Source organism: Tympanuchus pallidicinctus, unplaced genomic scaffold (genome assembly GCF_026119805.1).
Source record: "Tympanuchus pallidicinctus isolate F22 unplaced genomic scaffold, pur_lepc_1.0 scaffold18, whole genome shotgun sequence".
In the NCBI taxonomy this organism is placed as follows: domain Eukaryota; kingdom Metazoa; phylum Chordata; class Aves; order Galliformes; family Phasianidae; genus Tympanuchus; species Tympanuchus pallidicinctus.
In genome coordinates, this window is record NW_026294699.1 from 6,148,649 (window position 1) to 6,169,805 (window position 21,157).

Sequence of the window (21,157 nt, forward strand, 5' to 3'; positions counted from 1 at the left end):
GCACAAGCTCACATGTTTGTGTTGGACATGGAGCAGTTGGAACAGGTCCAGAGGAAGGCATAAATATGCTCAGAAGGTTAGAGCACCTCTCCTATGGAGGCAGGCTGAGAGAGCTGCAGTTGTTCAGCCTGAAAAAGAGAAGGCTATAGGACAATCTTACTGGGGCCTTGCAGTACTTAAAGAAGGCTTAAAAGAAAGATGGGGAGAGACTCTTTACAAGGGTGTGTAGTGATGGGACAAGGCTTAACAAATCAAGGCCAGGTTGGATGGGGCTTCGGGCAACCTGATCTGGTGGAAGGTATCCATGGCAGGAAGGTTGGAACTGGATGATCATAGAACATCTCAGATTGGAAAGGACCCACACGGATCACATCCAACTCAGCACTACACAGGACTACCTAAAAAATTAAGTCATGATCTTTATAGGTGTCTTCCAATTCAAACCATTCTGTGATTCTATAAAGCTAGACAACTGCAAGCAAACTATCATTTCCTAAGGCACCAATGCAACAGACTTGCATTAGCAGGTGCTGTTCTACATCTTTTCAGAGCACAAACTAATTATTTCATTATTCTGTGATGGAGGAAAAAGCAGAAAGACTAGGGTGCCAAGGGGATGTTTTCCTTCATACAAGTTTCTACAGCTAAGCAGATTAGAAGGTTGGCCCTCGCTCTCAAATTCTGCTGCTAAATTAGCGTGGACATTGCAGAGCACACTGCTTTGCCTGGGCTTGCTAGAGTAGAAGTATGAAAGTGTACCTGTGCTGTGTTGTGAAACAGTAGCTGAGGTTGTTTTAAGCAAAGGAGCTCAACTACATGTTGAGAATGGCAATGAAAGGAGAACATATGTTGAAGTCCTAGAGCTCTGTGCCAGATAGATATTAAGAAGTTACCATGTTGGAGTGATACCATTTCAAATCCACACTGCTTTCTGCATCTTGTTGCAGGAGTTTTTCTGCACTGCCATGACCTCACTTGCACAGGACTGGAAGTAGGATGAATTAGGGATAAAGGACTTGACTTTCACAACAGCAGAGATGTTTTGCTGGTTTGAATTCTTAGCTTCCTAGTGTCTGAGAAGACATGGATAAGTTAAACAGTGTCAAAATATGGCCCCATTTATTGGAAGTAGGACATCTTCATTGTTCAGTTGTCAACACAGTCGCTGACATGCTTTTGGCCTTGTCTGACTGGCATTTTCCTAGCCAATTTACTGCTGCAGATCAGAGGTTAGCAAGGACTCTGCAACATTCCCAAGAGGGAATTTGGATGGTGTTACCACATCCTGAAGTGTAAAAAGGTTTAATAACATGGACTATTTGGGGTTAGTCTTGTCTGCCATTGACAGATGACAGGACAACAGGAAATGCCACAAGTCCCTGGAGGTGTTCAAGGCCAGGTTGGATGGGGCCCTAGGCAGCCTGGTCTAGTATTAGATATGGAGGTTGGCAGCCCTGCCTGCAGCAGAGGGGCTGGAGCTTGGTAATCCATGAGGTCTCTTCCAATCCATTCTGTGATTCTATGAAGTTGCCCCAGGAGGTTTAGGTTGGATATCATGAAGAACTTCTTTACAGAAAGGGTTCTTAAGCACTGGAACAAGCTCCTCAGGGAGGTGGTTGAGTCACCAGCCCTGAATATGTTTAAAAACCATCCGGATGTGGTGCTCAGGGACATGATTTTACAGTGGGTTGTTAGAGTTAGGGTAGTACGGTTAGGTTGTCGTTGGACTTAATGATCTTGAAGGTCTTTTCCAACCTGAGCAATTCTATGCTTCTGTGATGATTCCACGCCATGTCTCCAGGCTGTAGTGCCATGAAATGGGTTCTGGAACCGTTTTATATACTAGGAGAGGTGAATTTTCAGAGTTTAACAAAAGAATATGGATTTCTGGGTTAACTGTAATTACTGAGAATTCAATTCTGTTCCTAGTTAGCCAACATGCACCAAAAACCAAAAGCCTTACACTGAAATAATACATCCCCTTTTTCTTCATGTCCTGCTTTCTGTTACTTTTCCTTAGCTGTGGTATTTGTTAAACCAGTGCTAACTCCTTTTTCATTCTAGATCCTGAAATTGATACCTGCAACTATGAACAATTCAATAATATGGATTTCCTGTGTACAGTGGAAAATGATGAAAGTGAGGATGAATTGTATCTCTCTTCCAGTGCCAGAGATGCTTATGCTAGAATAGGTATGAAAGCTTCTTTTTTTTTTTTTTTTTTGTTTTCCAGCTCTTGGTATCTTAATGTGCTCATTCTTTTCTACCCATTTGATATAGCTCTTTCTTACAAATTCTATTTTCACTCTAAAGAGTGGCACATATTCAAGGGTCCTCATGCACAGTAAGTCTAACCATGGTATGGTAGGTATTCAAGACTCCTAATGCACAATAAGCCTAACCTTGGTACCTAAAACCATGCATTGTGGGGAAACAGATGAACAACAGTCTGTGGTTGTTAGGGGAAAATCTCTCTATTAATGGCTCCTTCTGCTTAGTACTTCCTGTCTCCACTTCTCCTTTCTCATGTTCTTTGTTTCCTGAGCAACAATTTACAAGAAAATCTTAATTTAACTGTTATTTCAGTTATATTGCAGAATTCTGTGAACAGTAGTAAACAATTTTACGGTGAAATTTACTGTGGCATTACTGTTTTCCTGTCTCTTTTCTTCTTTTAGCTGAATTAGCAGAATATGTGCTCAAGGATCAGCATGAGAAGCAAGTGGAAGATGCTTTTGGTAAGATTTATGTCGACAAGTTTAATTTTCTTCATGACAGAGTTCTGGATAACTCCTTGCACTGTACTTCAATTAGAACACTAGTAAGATTTCTGTCATCAGGTATCCTCTTCCCCTTCAGCTTTCTTTCACCTGGAAACTGTGCTGACAAGTTCTGAGGATATTTTGCTTTTTGCAGGATTTTCCATGTGATAGCAGTTGTATCTGTGGCCAAACTGCTGATCGCTTCACCATAGCAATATTGTAGGCATTGCTTGACTGTCTAGTGCAGTAAATGCCTACAAGAAGCACAGACTTATCAGCATTTGACACAAATTATGTCCATGTATTCATTAAGCCCAACACACCAATAGGTCTTATCATGTATATAAATTCAGTTCTACACCCTTATTTCTGTGGAGGATGCACTAAGTAGCCTGAGAAGCCATGTCAGATTTTACTTCTCCCAGATCAACACAGGAATGGTATAAAATATATGTAGTAAATTATTTCTTCATATCAGTAATTGATTGGAGATATTTGCTTGACATCTTGATCAAAATCAGTGTTTTAATTGTGGCACAAAAGCAGCAGTTCACCATTTTAGAGAATCTGTGTTATCGTGTGGCTGCTGAGAAATATGTAGATTCAGAAAGGTTCACAGAATATCTGCACATCCTCTTTTATGCTTGGAGAAAGCAATTTGGAATTGCTTGCTAAAGGTCAGCGCATATCCAGGGCAATTAATTCTGGCTACAAGAGGCCCATGTGGCTTTTAAATTTTTTTTTTTACCTCTCCCTGGTGTTTTTAGAATTCAGAGTGAAGAGGTTGAACGTAATGGCAAAACTGGTGCTGATCTTAGGGGAAATGAGATCCAATTTTAATATTTATGTATTTTCCTGTACAAGAATGGTACAGATAGCTTCACTGTTTTATAACAAAAAATATATAAACAGTTTAGAACCCTTTACTCTTCCTCTAAAATAATTAATCTTTCTCATCTCTATAATGACTAAAGTCCTTTTCTGATACAGAGATCACACAAACTCTCTAATATAGCTGTGATCCAGCTATGATGTTTAATTCTTTGCTCATAATTAGTAGTGTTTTAGTAGCCATTGAATTTGTCACAGTACCTCAATTTCTTCACTCTCAAAACTAACACAGGGTGGCAGAATCTATGGTCGGATTTCTGTGATCTTTCTAAATCCTATAGAGTTGGGTATGTTTTGCAGAATGGTTTTTGTTGTTCATCTTTTATTTGGAGCATGTTTCATCATTGCTGTCTTCTCGTGTCATTCTCTCACTTTTATCTTCTCCTGCAACATTTCTAGGAGAACAAAAGTTGAGATTTGCAATATTTCATCTTTTTAGCAGGGAACCTTATTTTGGATGAAATGGCTCTTGAAAACACTGAGAAATTCACTGACGTAAAGAAGCAGAAATGTCACAAAAGAAGTAAGTAAAAACAGTGAGAGTCTGAAAGGCTCTAAAGTTTGCATCCAAAATTTGGATTAGAGTTCTTTGGTTTTATATGCAGCCTCAGTGCATTTCTCATGTAGTTCTTCAGTGACACAAGCAGATGTGCTTCCCCTGACTTTTCCTATCCTGGATGGACATTAAGCAAAAACTCCCCCCAGCACATTCTTCACAATTTGCAGAATTTGTTTTCCTGTAAGATGACATTAAGCATGTTGTATTTCTTTCCCCCTAATTTTTCTCTCTTTTTTTTTTTTTTTAATCTCTGTGAGAATGTTAACTTTGTTTGCAGTGTATCTACAGCTTAGCAAGCATTAGTTCAACTGTTCACTCTTTAACAGCAAGAAAAACAGCAAAGCTACATTATTTAAGGAAAAAAAAATACTCTATAGCTGAATTCAAATTTCAGGATCACAGTAAACTAATATGAGACTACACACATTCATGTTTAATGTTTTGGACTCATGCAGTTCTGAAGTAGCTGAATTGAAATTGTTAGCATCCTCTTTTACTTTAAAGTGTAAAATGAGTTTCTACAATGGAAACAAAATCAACAAACTGAATCCTCTTTCTGTCATTTACTGTCACCTTTCTTTCTTTCAGCCTTTTTAGGCTCTGCAGAGACTTGTTCTGATACTTCAGAACCTAAATACAAGAAAATTGGTAAGATACTGGCTGAATATGAAAAGATTATTGACTGTATTACACTGCCTCATGTTCCATACTGCCTTCCTGGTTAGATGTAACTCTGCCTTGCAAAGATCTGCTGTCACAGATTTGATGATTAGCATAGTGGTGCATTTTCATACTTCAGTGCTTCCAGTAGAGTAGAAACTGCTGTAGAATCACATGCTTCTTACTATGCAGCTGTCCAATTCATGATAGAAAAATGACTTTGTGTCTAGAGAGTTGAACTTTTCTAAACCCACCTGAGGGCATAAAGAAGGCCAGTGGAGAACTGGAACAGTGATAAATTTTGTAACTTTTCATGTACACCTTTTATTTATGATGCGTTACGTGACTCTGAAAAAAAGAGGATCAATACCAGGCAATGCCAAACAGTGGCTAAGTGACACTTCACAGAAATCCAGGGAAACATCCTAGTAAAAATGACAGTGAAGAGACTGCTTCTTGGCCCAGCCCATGTTCTACAGTACTTTGCACCAAAGTAAAACAAATATAAAACATTTCTAAGTTGTCAGACCATCTACAAGGTAATATCAGCATCCAGCAAGCAGGCTATAACTTGTTTCCAAGGACAAAGCAGTGCTCAAGTTCTTGCCTGGCTGTAGGATAAATGCATGTCACAGGCATAAGTAAATACGGTTTGTTGTACCTCAGCCTCTCTCATCTCAAGCAGTATTAAGGGACAGACTGTGCCCTTGAAGCCAATTTAAGACCTTGTTGAGTCTCATCTGTCAGTCTAAACACATCTAGAAAGAAGACAGGCCAGGAAAGATGAAGAATTTCATTTACTCTTTAGATTTTGCAGAGTAAATTTTGGAAAGTTATTAATTTTTTTTTCACAACTCAACTGATAAGAATTGGGTTTTTATGATATCTGTTGATACCTCTTTTATGGGTCCCTCAGCTTCTAGCAGTGAAGTAAATTTCTCTTTTGTTTTTGTCTCATTTTTATTTTTAAGTGGATGCCCCTGCAGTATCAACAGGGAATGGATGTTTCCTTACGACGTCTCTCAACAGCCATTCATCTGACTGCACCCCACTAACTCACCAGCACATGTCCTTTTCTGTTCCCACTATCAATGCACTGGGAAATTTTGTAATTCCTGGTATGTACCACACAGCTGTAGCTGTGAACTCTTACGTTGGTTGTTTTATTGCATCTTGTAAGTTTGGTCATTGACCATGAACAGTAGTGGGGAAAACAACTTAACAGCCACTTCAGTCTGAGACTTAAAATTGAGACACTCACTAACAGAATGAAAATGTTCAAGATAAATTGAAAGTACTTTCCCCCTACCTGAATAGAATGAATCTTCTGTTTAATTGGTGAAGTGCAGGTTAATAAAGAAGAGATGAGAGTTATTTAATATAAACAATTAACTATTGGTCCTAAAAGAATAGGAAATAACAAAATTTTCTAGAATAAACTTTTGTTTCGTTCCAATTTCTTTCTCATCCAGGTGTTTGTAAAGGGCTGCTAGATAACTGTGTTTGCAGTTATACATGCTATTTGTGTCTTTGCAATAGCAGACCAAAATCTAGTGTGGAATTTTTTTCACAAAAAGTGAATACTTATCCAAGTGATGGGCTGAGTAGTCACCTTGATTTGGTCATGTTGTATATAACAGAAGGTGTGCAGGCTCCACTGACAAGTGCTAATGACAAAGACTCACAATCTAATACCTCTTGCTGTTAAACCTATGCTGGAAATGAATCCCAAAGCTTTGTGTAAGTTGGAAGTGTGGGAGTGTCTCTGTGAAGCTAGGTGAGCCAGCACAAAGTAGTGGAAGAAATTCTGTCACACCACAGAAACTCGGGGCCATGTATGATTGAGTTACAAACACTCCATCAACAAACAATTCCCTGGTTTATGGTCAGAGGGAGAATGCTCACTAGCTGCTTGTACAGCTGTGTTATGCAGTTCTGTGCAAAGGAGGGAAAGCATTCATTCAGATATGTGGTATCGGTACATTTTCTCTCTTCTTGATCTCTGGTCTGCACATCTATGGACTTTGCCCTGAGTATATTGCCTTAACAGTAATAGACTTTGTCTTTTGAATGTCAAGACACAAGGGTCACTAAACACTGGGTAATCCCCTGTGTTTTCCAATAATCATACCTTTTAAGAGTTTATTCTGATGGGTTCCGTGTCCCTCATGTGATCTCATGAACTTTAGAAAAAACATAAAGTCATACAGTTCTGTATCATAAGGTCTCTGCTGGAAGTATTTGCCCAGAAAGTACAAGAAAAGATAATTATCTCTCAGAAGGCTATTTAGTTTTTGTTTTTAGGAACTTTTTGAGATAGGAAGATTTGAAAACAGGAGAGTAATGATTCTGCTGTTTCAGGGTCTTCAGTACCTTTGATTCCAGAGAGTCTGCCACTTGGCATGAAAAACAACAGAGAGAACATAGACTCTGTGGATCCTGCTCAGCAGAAAATTAATTATTTTCTTGGAAATGGTCAATCTAATGCTATAAAATATCCAGGTAAGAACTATAATCTTTTATCCACATAAATAGTCAGAAAGTACTGGAAAATCAATGCTGTTAAAAGAGTGCAAGACTCTCTCATTTCAGTCACTAATAGCTGCAATACAGTGAAAACTCTCATTTGTTTCTTGCCAGCACTGACTTCCTCCACTGAATTAATAGTATCTCCAGGTTTTCAAGTTAATTTAAATGGTAAGTATAGCATCAATTTGAATATGTACATTACTTCGGATCGGGGAGGGAACACTCCCTTCTATTCAAAGCCAGTTCCCCCCTGCTGGTTTTACTGAAGTTGACCTCATTCAAGAAAAGAAAAAAAAAAACAGTGGCATTTCCAGCTTTATACTGCTGACTTGCTGCTTAGTCTAGTCCAAAGAACGAGGCAGGTAAGGGCTTGTAGAACTACTGGCTCAATTATAAAAAAAATACAGTTTGCCACAAAGGAAAATCTTATCTAGTTAAAAGCATTACAAAAGCCCCTTGTGTTTGATTGCTATCAGAGCATGAAGCTGTCCCATTACTGCCTTTGCCTGAGCATTTGAAGTGCTCTGTGCTGGAAGCCATATGCTGCAGTCAGCTTCCATAGGAGCTATAAAACTGAAGTCTTATTTAACGAAACAATGCAGATGCATAGTATGCAGAAGGGCTTATAAATAGATCAGAGTCTTTTTCAGGCTGTAACAGTCCCAGCTGGGATAGCAGACTTTCCTCTGCACTTTTCTTCCAACTCTCGGAGTGCAGGGAGATTTGTTTTCAGTAGCTCCTCTCCTTCCCATCTCTGCGTCATCTGGCAATTTCAGCTCCTCGCGGGTTACTACAAGTGTTTTGTTGCCCTCTGGTGGCTAACCCAGCCCACAGATGCACAACTTCGAACTAGGAGTTAATAGGCAAATACTCCAGGTTTTGAGAAAATACTTGTAAATGTTGTATACTGCTTTTACTTTTGATGAGATGAACCTTTCCTACATGTGAATGTGAATTTCTGCACACCACCATTTGAAAAAAATAAAAAAACAGTGGATGCCACCTTGTTATGCTATGACTTCACACTGTTGGAATAGCTGTCATCTTTTTCAGTGTTGTGCTGCCTTGGTTCACATCAGCTCACGTGTAATACTGTGAGCTTTTCTCTCCCCTTTCTTGTGTAAGATCAGTGGTAATATTTTCCTGACAGTACATGTTTTATATTGCAGTGAACTTGAGCATTTGGATTCGTTTTCCTGCTAAAATTAGTAAAGCTGAATCAGCAGCTATTGGATATCTTTCTCAAGTATATTGTCATGTTTCAGGCTTAGAAATGTACAAAGAAGTCCAAGTTCCAGTAATTCTTTCTGAAGAAACTTCAAGAAGACCAAGTGAGTTGAAACTTCCACAATTTGTTGTTTTCCCTTCTTTGCAGAATAGAGCCTTGTTTTAGGAATTGTCATTCTCAACAATTTAAGTTGTTCCAACTCTCTTGAGCTAAATTCCTGCTTTTAAGATCTTAGACTTGTACATTTCTGGACATCTAGCTATATAACCTACCTGGGAGATAAATGTCCTTAGCTGTTTTATCACGTCCATAGATATCTTCAGAGTGATTGAGTTCTTAGTGTAAAGGTGTTTGTCATTACTGAAGTCTGAAGTAACTGGAGCTAGATAAATTCAGGCCTGCGTGCTTTATGGAAACTGATATATTTTGACCATATTACAGTCATGTGCTTAAAGCACCCTGAAGCATTGCTGTCGTTTTTGGACTGGTTCCTTCAGTTTGCATATGTGTTTTTTTCTCTAGGGTCAGTGGAAGCTTTCTGTACATCGCTTATGGATTACTTCCGAGACGTGTGCAAATCTGTGTCTGTGGAGCGTGAAATGTCTCTTGATCACATGTATGTTGATGGTACACTTAGGCAAAGCCAAATTGAAACCAAGCCTGGGAAGAACAGTGTAAAATCAGTGGAAAAGGATTCGGTAACTAATAGTCAGCAAGGGAAGGAAAAGGCAGTCCTTGAAAGAAACCAAATATTTCAAATCCCAGGAGGCAAAGAGTTAGAGACTAAAGTGATTGTGGTGCTGGGAAAAGCAGGAATGGGCAAAAGCATTCTTGTTCAGAAGATCTGCCAGGACTGGTCCAATGGAGAGTTTCCTCAGTTTGAATTTGTCTTTTGGTTTGACTGCAAACAAATAAGCTTGCCTGAGAAGTGGTACAGCTTGAAGGATCTACTTCTTGACTTTTTTGTGAAACCTCAGGAAGGAAGCAAAGAGATCTTTGAGTATTTACTTCAGAATTCTACTAAAGTCCTTCTGGTTTTTGATGGTTTGGAAGGGTTGCACAGCCATGAGAATTTTCCTCATTGTTCAGCCAGTCAGCCTAACAAAGACTTGTGCCGCATGAAGGAGCTGCTTTCAGGACTCATCCAAAAGAAGATACTCAATGGCTGTACTTTATTACTTACAGCAAGAACAAAAGAAAAGGTGTGCCAGTATGTGTCCAAAGTGGATAAGACTATTGAAATAGTAGGATTCTCCCCTCGGCAGAGAGAACTGTACATAACCAAATACTTTGAAGGATTCCCCTCGTGCGACAATGCACTGAATTTAGTCAAAGAGTGTGAGTACCTCTTCAGTCATTGTTACAGCCCTGTTATGTGTAGATTTGTTTGTTTTCTCTGTGAGGCAATACTTGAAATGGGAGACCAAGGCCTTCCTTCAACTCTTACTACACTCTTCCTGAAATTTGTTCAGCAAAAAATAATGCCTACGCAAACAGATGTTACAGATGTTACACTTGCACAAAACCAAGAGAATCTTGCTACGCTAGCCTGTATAGCCTGGTATCTTGGAGAAAAGCACCAAAGTGCCATGAAAAGTGACCTTCTTCCTTCTAAGAAAGTTAAAGAGTTTGCTCTGAAAAATGGATTTTTCCTGCCATTTGCATTCCCCAAACATTCAGGTACAGGAGAAGAGGAATATGGGACCATGTTCTCCGATTTTGTCATTCAGAATTTCTTGGGTGCACTTCACCTTATATTAGCAGAAGGCATCAAGGACAAAAGTTTAATAAAGTATCTGTCTTTTCCATCCAAAAAGAAGAAACCTTATAACTGGTTACATTTAGTGCCTCGATTTTTGGCTGGATTGTTATTCCTCCAGGATGACACCTACTTCTGCTCTTCAAACAAGGGTGTAAAAAAATCAACCAAGAAACAGAAAATGCTCCTGAAATATATTAAAAGGTTGCAAATAAACAACCTCTGTCCAGAGAGGTTACTTGAGCTTTTGCACTGTATTTATGAAACACAAAACAATTATCTCTTGCAGCATGTGGCCTTAAGGCTCAAGCCAGACCTGTCCTTTCTGGGCACTGTTCTTACACCACCAGATGTCCATGTACTGTCCTCTACTTTAAAAAGGTCAAGAAAAGAGTTTTCCTTGGATTTGCAGAACAGCAGTATTGACACGCACGGGCTAAAAGACTTGGTTGGCCTGAAGAATGTGACATCATTCAGGTTGGTCATTCTGTGTAGATAGCAAGTGTCATTCATAAAGCTGTGCATAAATGAAACAGCAGTTATAGCTATTGATTTCACATGTTTTATCACTTCACAGGGCCTCCCTCAGTGATACAATCAAGCTATGGAAATATTTAGAACAGACAAAAGACTATGAACTGCTGAGAGTGTCAACAGAAAAATTTGTTCTTGATCCCTTTAAGGCAAAGACAATGAAAGACATCAGTGACCTTTCTGACCTCGTAGAAATGCAGGAGATAATAATCAATTGGTAAGCTTGTTTATGATCAGGATCCCTCTAAAATTCTTTTTAAAGCACTATTTTGGTTACAAAATGTTTCTCATGCTCTTATTCTAATGTGATTTATTTAGTGTTCAAGATGCCTCCAGTTGCAGCAGCTATGAAATTCCTGCCGTAAAAAACCTGAGAAAACTAGAATTTGCGTAAGTGAAATGCTTCCTTGTTGATTGATATCTGATTACACTTAGAACTGTCACAGGGATTGTCTACAGTGTGTACTCAGTTTATGGTAAAGCATTAGGTAAAACCCATTTATTATTTACATTTTGCTCATATGAACTATATTTAGTAATTTACATCCAACACAAAAAAAACAATTAAAAAAGTAATTTCTGAATCCTGCAGTGATTCAGGTCAATGTGGTTCTATCAATTTTGTTTGACTTCACCAAAATTTAGCTTTTTATAATCAGGTGCAGATGTCATGTCAGTGTGCAAAATGCAAAATAGTGATCTAAATGCCCATGAAACAATTTTTTGCCAGAAATATTCAGCTGTTCTATCTGAATATTCTGCCCCATCTAAGCTTAAGCTGTGAGAGGAAAAGGTCAGAGAATTCCTTCCAAATTAAGTATGTAGTTCAGTTTTCCTAGAAGGGGGAAGATTCACTTGGAAACATTGTCTTGAAAAATGAGGTTTTTTAATCCTTACGTTTTTCAGACTGCAAAACAGCTTACAAAGGTAGACATTTCTCTCTTCTACTGCTTAAAAGCATCCTGTGTTAGGGTATTTGGGAAGAACTTGCACCAATGCAGTGGAGAACTCTCACCAGGTCTTCATTTCTTGCTCTGATATCTGACCAAGCTCAGAACTATAATGCTTCGCTTCTGATTTTATCTTTCTTCCTCTACTCAGCTCCTTTCCTACTTTCTTTTAATTTTAAAACTCTGGTTAAAATTCCATGTCTTTTAATTAGGCTGATCTTGTTCTGATACAAAAGGAATTCCAAATGAGATTAGCATCTGAGGGACAAATTTGATGAGCAGATGCCTGGAGCTGGAATACTGTAGTTCTGTTTATGCCTTAAGCTGCAGTAGAATGTTGATCTTAAGTTAGTTTGAATTGCCAATAACTGGAAAAAAATTGAGAATGTTTTTTACATCTCTGCTTTCAAGATTACAATAATTAAAATGAGAAATCTGCAGAAACAGAAAAAGAACAGAAATATATGAATCTAAACCAATTGAGAGTCTTACAAAGAATATAAAAAATGGAAATGCAGATATTGCTTCTAATGAAACTTCCTCTGTACAAACAGCTCTGCTCCGTCTGACTTTGACTTTGTTGGTCCTCATGTGGAGGCTTTGGAGCAGAAATACTCCCTGCAGACTGTAGGGAATGGTTGCTTCTGAGGAAGGTGAACTGTCTGGCGTCTGGGGCTGTGGAGAAAGAGCTTACTTAACAAATTTATAACTTCTGCTGTTTCTTTTCTGACTGTGAATCAACTGCTGCCTGTCTACATCTGTTTATTTTCCTCCAGTCTGGGTCCAGCGTGTGGCCTTCAGGGATTCCTAAAACTCGTGGAAATTCTGGCAGCATTTCCATCACTGCAGCATTTAGAGTGAGTAAAGCTGAAGATTAACCTTGCTAATGCTACACCTCGGCAGCCCATGATGAGGAGGGAGGTTGTTTATCCAAGAAACCCTTTATTTTCAACAGGAGTACTCACTTCGATGAACAAACTGAATAACAAAAACATTCAGTGAATATAACTACAAAACGTGAATTAAGGCCCTTCAGCAACATTAGGGCACTCAGTAGTGGCTCATTCAATAGCCCTACTATCACCTCTCTGGGTATTTCCCAGTGATTAAAAGCTGATGAAGTTACTTACAGTGCCCTGCTGCTTGCCCTTGCCCATGTGTTTTTTATTTCTCCTTACAGGTTTTGCAAAAGACATTAAAAAGACATATTCAGCTAGTATCTGGTTTCATTCTGCCCAGGCATCTTCATGCTGTCTTTGTCCTTTTCTTTACCAGGGGCAACTTTAGAAATAAAGTTTTAAGAATTCCAGTTGCTACTAATTCTCTTTTATGACAAGTTATCTCTGAATTTTAAGCTGCTTTACTTAGAAACAATGGTAACAGCAGTAGCCAATATTCAGTATGTTGACTGTGGGTAGATTACTGGGTTTTGAGAGTGCCTTTAGTCAATGGTTCAGCCCATAAGCCATTTCTCTGTATCTTTTTATGATATTTTAGGAAAACAACAGGGCTCCGAAATTGAAACAATCCCAGTGTATCCTAGTGTTGTCTGTCAGATTGGAAGGGGATCCAATACCTGAAATTATGATTATCTAAAATTCTTCCACCTGGATACTTGAATGAGGAAAAACTTCTAAAGCTCCTTACCTGGCAGAATTGCTGTTTAGGTAGGGATTTGTGGCTTCTGCTGCATTTGATCAGTTTTGTGTTTCTATGTGCACAGGAAATCTCATTCCAACACAGCTGGAACACAGCTATTTCAAACCATTTTAATAATCCTCAGCATATGGTGGAAGTAAGGCATTAAGTGCTACCATTTGCATATCAAAGGAAATGGGTCAAGCCTTCAACTAGGCTGTATATTTGAAAAGCAGAAAGCAACTTATTAGAGAAGCTGTGTGATGGTTGTTGCTGATTGAGGCCACTGCTGAGATGCAGGTTCTCAAGACATGCAGAATGGTCTCTAAGGTTAATAAACCAAAAAAATGTATATTAAAGGGAAAGCTAATTCTCTCTTTCATGTCCTCACCCAGCCTTGATGCTCTGAGTGAAAATGGCATAGGAGATGAAGGAGCAAAGAGTCTGTGTGAAGTCTTTCCAACACTGACATCACTGGAAACATTAAAGTAAGTTTCAAGGTTAACAACTTGGAATTTTTTTAAAAGAAGTAGATTAAACCAAGGGTCTAAAGAGACTGTGTGGTAACAATTACAGGCAAGACTAACTCATGGGCACAATAGAGCAATTAATCTATGGACATATTTAATCTGCATATTCATTAGAGAAATAGTTTAATCCTATTGCAATTCGCTATTTCCTCCCAGGGTTTATAGTTCGCCTTTTCCCTGCCTTTGGTTCGAACACAACGTGTAAATTGCACTAAAAATAAAAGATAAGGTGCATATGAATTATTGAGATGTTTCTGCCAGAGCTGCCTCAAAAATTAAAGCAATTCAGGGAAGAACAAGGGCCAGACCAAGGCAGACATATTCTTAGGGCCACAAACATTGAAGGGCAGGAGGAAAGGCAGCAGAGTGAAGCTGAAACTCAAGGGGAGTTCACCTTGCTGCTTCTGACTTTAATGAGGGAGTGAGGGAGAAACAAGTTGCCAGTCCCAATCACCACCTCACACAATCAAGACTCCCCTCTGCTGATGCTTCAGAGGACTGAATTTTTCAGTGGGAAAATGCAATTTGCTGATATGTTTGCCTCCTTTTCAACTCTTTGCTCTTGAAACCATCCAATTTCACAGTCATATGATGTCATTAGGCTTCCCAGTGTGAATGTATGGGGTTTTTTGTTGTTGTTGTTGTTTTTAATTTTATTATTATTATTTTTTATTGAAAACACAAGTTATTGCTCTTCGTTTTCCAGAAAGTTGCCAAATTTAACCAAGAGGATAATCATGTTTGTAAGAAAAGATTCTTGAAATTCAGTTTTATTTCAATTTCTGAGCAAAGCTCTCAGGTTAATGGTAAATTGAGGCTTTGTAGCATCACATTGGTTTTTCAGGACATCTAAAATCAATTTGTTGCACGTTGTAATCAATTAGAATAAATGTGTGTAGCTAACAAAGCAATTTCACTTACTGTAGCTTGTCACAGAATAAGATAACAGATGTGGGTGCAGAGAAACTAGCTACAGCTCTTCCCTCCTTGTCTTCATTAACAACACTAAGGTAAGTGGTTGTGTCCTGTTGGGTTGTTTTATACAACATTACTCACTGTATCCATCAGAAATTACTGTAAAGAGAATAAATTTTCAATAGACAGACTTTTGATTTCATTCTTGCACAAATTATGTAGTGAGAAGGTGAATGTTTGACTCTGTGTAAATATACAGAAGCTTATCTCAGGAATGTAACAAGAACTATGCTGGTTTGTAAGGCCAATTCATAATACCTGGTAACCAATAATGCCTCATACAAATACACACCTATAATCATGGTCTACTGCAAACTTATGCAGAGCTTGCTAAGCCAGCAACGGGCTACTGTGTGTTTGCAGATAGGGGACTAATGGTCCATCCCACTTGGTTAAAATATCTGGCATAGGCCTGAATGAAGTGTCACTGGAATGTAGGAAACTGGTCTGCAATTCTGGAATAGTTTGCTCATTGGAAATCTTCTGAATGCAGTGTGCCATAGCTTTGATCCTCATTTTCTTGCAGATTTTTAATTTCCTCCAGTGTGTCAGGAATTTCTCCTTATTCATTAAAAATCCTAGATCTGTTTTTGCCATAGCTGTGTAAGCTGGAGGATATATATGATCATGTGCCTTGATATAGAAAACGTGGAAATGTTTTAAAGATTAACTGCAATTAGATAAGGATAACTTGGGCATACCAGTCATACCTAGAATTCTTTGATCTAACACAGAGTCTGTTTGTGTTGACCATTATTCAATTGTGACTGCATCGGTTTTGTTGTCTGCAGCTTATACAACAATAGCATTTGTGATTTTGGAGCAGAAAACCTTGCAAAAGTCCTTCCTGCAATGGCTTCTTTAAGAGTGCTAGAGTGAGTATGGAATCTACTGAAACAGCCCACGAGAGCTGATTTGTGTGGATACTGAAAACTCACATCTTCAAGCTATAGGCAAAAGAGACAAAATTTGAGGGGAAATATCTTTTTTTAGTGTGGTTGTGCTGTCCTTACAGTCCGGCGTTTGTTGAGACAGAAAATTGTAGAATTTGCCTGAAAATGAGGAGCGCAGAAGGAAATTCTTGAGAGGGCTGATGTGGTTCTAGGAAATGATGAAGGCTTGCCTTGTTGCTGCCTATTCTTATAGAACAGCAGTGCATCACTACCAGCCTCATGTGAAGGGGAAAAGCACATGATTGGAGTACAGATAGTCAGGGCTTAACAAGTAGTTCACCACAGATGCTGTGGAACCACAAGAGATGTAACTTTCTAATTCTTTAAATACTTGGTAATAAATGATTTTAGTTTGTTTTTTGAATTATGGATTTCTTTTTTTCCCCTCATCCACAGACACACTCCTGTAGTATTTTTGCTTTTGAATGAAATGTTTGATGGTACTGCTACATGATCTGACCTGAATTAACAAGAGGTTTGTTGTTTTTTTTTCCCCCTCAGCATTCAGTACAACAAAATAACTGGTGTAGGAGCCCAACAGCTGACTGACAGCCTAAGAAAATGTCCCCATATTAAAAATTTGGTGTAAGTCTCCTGCTATATTGTTTGCTGTGTCTTCAGTTTGTAAATCGGGTGAGAATTCATGCTAATGCTATCTAAGGTATTTGTCAGGTTTGTAAGAGGCATTAAGAGAAATCACTGAAATACAGAAACAGTCACACAAATGCTAAAAATGAATCGCTGGTTTCAGTGGCTTTAAGTCCCCATTGCCACAGGCAAGCAAGCTTGTCCTGCTTTAAGCACAGTTGGCACTCCACTGTTTATCTCCTACCCTTCCAGAGCACCTGATAACTGTGCTGCAGGACTTGTATTTGAAGGAGAAACAGTGAACAGCCATCATTAGAGGTTAAATAGACTGACACTGCCAGTGCACGTTCAAAGGAAGTTTGATAGGAAACTAACAATTAGGGAGACAAGACTGTGGTGTGTCCTATAATCACAGTCAGCTGTGGAATGGGGGAGTGGACTGCTTACTTTGAAATGAAAATGTATTTTCCTTTGTTCCTTAGCTTAAGTAATGCTACAGAATGATTCCGGGGGGCTGAAGACAAGCCAAAGCAGAATTCTATTACCTCTAACAACAACTATATATATATAAAAAATATATATATATGATGGAAATAAAACCCTAAAAAACTGTGGAATTAATTATGTTTTAAAATCTTTTTTTTTTTTTTTCTGAACTTGCTCTTACAGGATGTGGAATCCTACGATTCCATATGGAGTTCTTGAACACCTTCAGCAGCTGGACTCTAGGATCAGTGTGTAGCTTCAGATGATCCTGTGAAGGTAATGTAAATCCTGTCTCCTTGAGACAGGAGACAGATTTGGTTTTGTGGCAGATTCTCACAGGTCTCACTGGCAGCAGGCACAGTAGCAGCATCTGTGTGTATGTGGCTACATAAAGACATGCTGGCACAGATCAATACCACAACAGATCCCCTTTTGCCCAGTCATCTTGATCCCCTCTCTTCCCTAACGCCAGCACTAGCAGACTGCAAGAGCTGTAAGAATGAACTCCATCAGGGGCTCCTGGTTCAGCCCAGTTCAGTGCCTGGCAACAGGCCTGCGACCCTCCATCTTCAGTTGCACAAAACTAAATAGATCTGAGTTCTTCTCATGACTTCTGTACTCATTAGAGATGGTTTTGTGCTGTTTTTTAGTGAAGTAAGTCACTTCTCCTTTGTTTAGTACAAATCCACCACAGCTGTTTTGTCTTCCTATGAGCCTGTGCCTGTACTGTACTCAGAGCAAACCATTCATTCCTACATTCCTCTTTGTCAGTACGTTTTGTGCAGTTTGCCCACTGCATTGGCTGCCGCTTTCACTTCATTGATTTTTGCCTGCACAGCCTCAAGGATCCTTGAAATAATTACATCCTTAGCAAAGAACAGCTTGCTGATCATTTCCAGGATTGGACTTGACATCACTGGTCCGATGGAGCTGCAGCAGGCAGTTATGGGAAGTTATGATTTCATTTAGGATTTCTACTCCTTGTTCTCCACTATGTGCTTCCTCCTGCTTTTGTGGAAAAAAAAAAAAATAATACTAATATAGGATGAATCAGTGAAATGATCTCTGCGAGGATCAAGAAGTCAGAGTCAAGTCAGACAACAGAGACTCTCCAGCTTTCTTTCAAATGACTAACATCACGCTGCAGAGTGGTTGCCAGGCTGCTTAAGCAGCTGTTCTGAATAGTCCTGCAGTTGCCTTTGGCCCCAAAGCCATGCAGGAGCACCGAAGCTGTGTATGACTCTTGCTTTCAGTGCACTAATCACCACATGCAGATTTATCTATTTTTATAGCTGTCATCAGGCTACAGGTTTTGGAAGATTCAGATGCCATGCCAGCTTCACAGACTAGCAGAACAGAAAAGCTGTAGTGATTATTAATATTTTAAATAATTAAGCTGACAGCACAACAAAATACCAATGCTTTGTCATGTTGAAAAGTCATACCTACTTCGGAGAGAAGTCATTAAGGATCACAACACTGCTGGGAAGCCTCATAAGGGCAGAATTTTCTCTAACTCCTTGCATCTCCCTCCACAACTGTTCTCTTGCGTTCGCAGTGCATTTTTGTGGCACAGGTTACCACATTAGTGCAGTATCTGAGCATGTGAGGGAGCATTTATCTTCATTAGCACTGAGGATTGGCAGCATCAGGAAGTCTGGATCCTGTTTCCCATCTGGAAACATCCAGCACCCACTGACCACTGCTGTGTTTCTTCGGAGCTCGTATCTGCAGTGTTGGCAATGTTAATGGCAAGTAAGTCGACGTGCTTTCATCTAATATCCTGTTTCCATTGTTTCACAGGTAACATAAAGAAGAAGGGAAGGTCTCTTCTGTGTTTTCCTATCTTACCACTTCGAACTATCTTACCATTACGAAGCAGGAATTAAATGCCAACTTGTGTGATAGTGGCAACATGAAAAAAGTCACATTGAACCTTCTGGGTGATGCTTGAAGTGGGTGAATGATGGAGTTCACAGTTTTAAGAGGTCATTTAAAGTGCTTTTTAAAAACTCAGTTGTGTCTCCATTGAATTGATGAACAGTTAAGTAACACGTTTCACAGAAGAACAACTGGATAATTTTCAGTATTAAAAGTGAACAGGAGTCACCAGCTTATTGGTAGTAGAAAATTCTATCGATTCATCGAAGCTGCTGCACCCTCAATGTCTGAAGTCACGAGAGATGAAAACTAATTGTTTCGTGGTGCCATTGATAAACACAATTAAGTTTGTTTTGATTTTGGACTACCAAAGTTGAAGTTTTCACCTGTAAGTCTGGATTAAATGGAAATGTCTGGATCAGAAGCACAAGAACGACCAGACTGGAAAACAGTCTGAAATTGTAATGTTGTCCTTGGGAATCTGGAAGTGGCTCTTTTCTTCATGCTCATTATCAGTGCTGCCTTAAGAAAAGTACTTTTTATCAAAGAATTGTCTTGTTACAGATTCCTTCAAAAAGATTGGAGGGAGGAGAGAGATGAATTAAACTGAAAAACTATCAGGGATTTTTCTGATAATGTGACAGAAATCAAATTATATACAAACAGCTCCAGCCTAGTGCACAGAAATCTTCAGAGTGACATTGCTTAAAGGTTTTTACTCTGTCACAAATGGAAACTTTACAAGTGTGAGGTTTTTTCTATTTTTAAGTGAAAGAATTTCACTAAACTGAAAACAAAACTGGATTTCTGAAACCAATTTTTCTTCTCATTTATATATCTGAATTGAGATTTAATTGTCACCTGCAAGTGTGAGACTAAATGCATAAGCATCTATTCTATACTTGAAAATGAAATCACTACTTTGTATTCTTGATGCTTTCTGCTTCTGCAGAGTTAAAAAGAATTAGGCAATGACGGGAAATTGCGTATTTCAAAGAATTAACATGGATCTGTGCTGCTGCCCTCAGTGCTATTTGAGCCAAATCCTGGTCCTGCTGAAAGCAATAGCAAAACAGTCTCCTTTTCTTGCACTTCAGCCCTCTGAACACTGGAAAAAATAATAATTGTACAGAGGCAATTGTCTGGACTAGATCTCTGCATGTCTAGATACAAGGTGGCAACAGGAAAACAAAGTTGGATGGTAGAAGCTAGCATCCAGTATGCTACTGATTGAGAAGGGAGGGCTGTGTACCTCATTTTGCTAACTTGATCAGCAGCCTCCTTTAAGTCTCTTTTGCTAGGAAGCACTGACAACACTGATCAAAGATCTTTGCAAATGAGCATCTCTCAACTCACCTTCCAAATATTCTGTTACTTGGTTTGAAAACATCCCCAATTTAAACAGTTCAAAACCTCAATCTTTGTTCTTTCCAGCAATTTCTATGTTTCCACTTACATTTCTGCACCTGCAGAATCTTGACAATTTAAAGAAAGAAGGAAGGAAGGTCATCTAATTTATTGTTTCTGTTCAAAAAAGTCAGGAACCAGACCTAGCACGTGGAGTAGTAGTGCAGGAGGGCAAGGTAAAAAACACTATGGAGAATGAGATTTTAACTAGAAAATTATATTTGCCTTCATTATCTGCTGCAGTCTTCAAGTTCTAGCCAGAGGTGTGGAAAAACCTCATTTATGTTCCCCTCTTTAAGCTGCTTGAATGGGAAACAGCTTGAGCTAAATTCAGTGTGACATTCCCATCAGCCTACAGCACTCCAGCCACGCAGAGCTACAGTGAGCACTCCTCTCGGCTTCCTTGGACCACACTTAGGATGACAAATGCCCCTGTAGGGATAAATTCTGCAACCAGGCTTCACTGTGACTGAATCTAAGAATATGCTAACTATAATGGAGGCAGCTGAATGTTACAGCACTCTGCACTGCTATAATAGTGTTGGGTATTCTACTGTTCTCTTAGTGGGAGATGTAGGCTTTAATGTAGATTGTGATGCAGTGTTTTGGTCATCTTTATACATCTTTTTTGAAAGTATTAATAAAAGTGAGTATTCCTTTTTACAGTAGCTTGCAGTACTCATTGAAAATCATTTGTGTTTTTCTCTCTGGGAAACTGGGAAACCGCTGCTGAACATGACGACAAGCTGAGGGTTCTCCTGTTCCGTGGTAATGGCAAGCAGTGTGCAAGGGAGACAGCGCAGTCCTGCTGGCAGTCAGCAGTACAG

At 39.1% G+C, this 21,157-nt stretch overlaps 1 protein-coding gene across 9 annotated transcripts in view; it reads left to right on the forward strand.

Annotated features, from left to right (window-relative positions):
- CIITA (class II major histocompatibility complex transactivator) overlaps positions 1–20,998 on the forward strand; it is a 31,475-nt gene extending 10,477 nt beyond the window's left edge. For 5 of the 9 annotated variants that reach the window (XM_052680385.1, XM_052680384.1, XM_052680386.1 and 2 more), the window contains 18 exons: positions 2,065–2,193; positions 2,679–2,738; positions 4,093–4,176; positions 4,801–4,860; positions 5,844–5,990; positions 7,234–7,374; positions 7,513–7,569; positions 8,571–8,732; positions 9,152–10,865; positions 10,966–11,139; positions 11,241–11,312; positions 12,649–12,729; positions 13,906–13,998; positions 14,967–15,050; positions 15,807–15,890; positions 16,470–16,553; positions 17,226–17,318; positions 18,846–20,998. In XM_052680385.1, coding sequence (XP_052536345.1) covers positions 2,065–2,193; positions 2,679–2,738; positions 4,093–4,176; positions 4,801–4,860; positions 5,844–5,990; positions 7,234–7,374; positions 7,513–7,569; positions 8,571–8,732; positions 9,152–10,865; positions 10,966–11,139; positions 11,241–11,312; positions 12,649–12,729; positions 13,906–13,998; positions 14,967–15,050; positions 15,807–15,890; positions 16,470–16,553; positions 17,226–17,298 — 3,299 coding nt within the window. In that variant the 3' untranslated portion in view covers positions 17,299–17,318; positions 18,846–20,998. Of the gene's footprint in view, positions 1–2,064; positions 2,194–2,678; positions 2,739–4,092; positions 4,177–4,800; positions 4,861–5,843; positions 5,991–7,233; positions 7,375–7,512; positions 7,570–8,570; positions 8,733–9,151; positions 10,866–10,965; positions 11,140–11,240; positions 11,313–12,648; positions 12,730–13,905; positions 13,999–14,966; positions 15,051–15,806; positions 15,891–16,469; positions 16,602–17,225; positions 17,319–18,845 lie in introns of those variants that run through there. The other 4 variants (XM_052680390.1, XM_052680391.1, XM_052680388.1 and 1 more) reach the window with 4 other exon arrangements.
- The last annotated feature ends 159 nt before the right edge of the window (positions 20,999–21,157 follow it).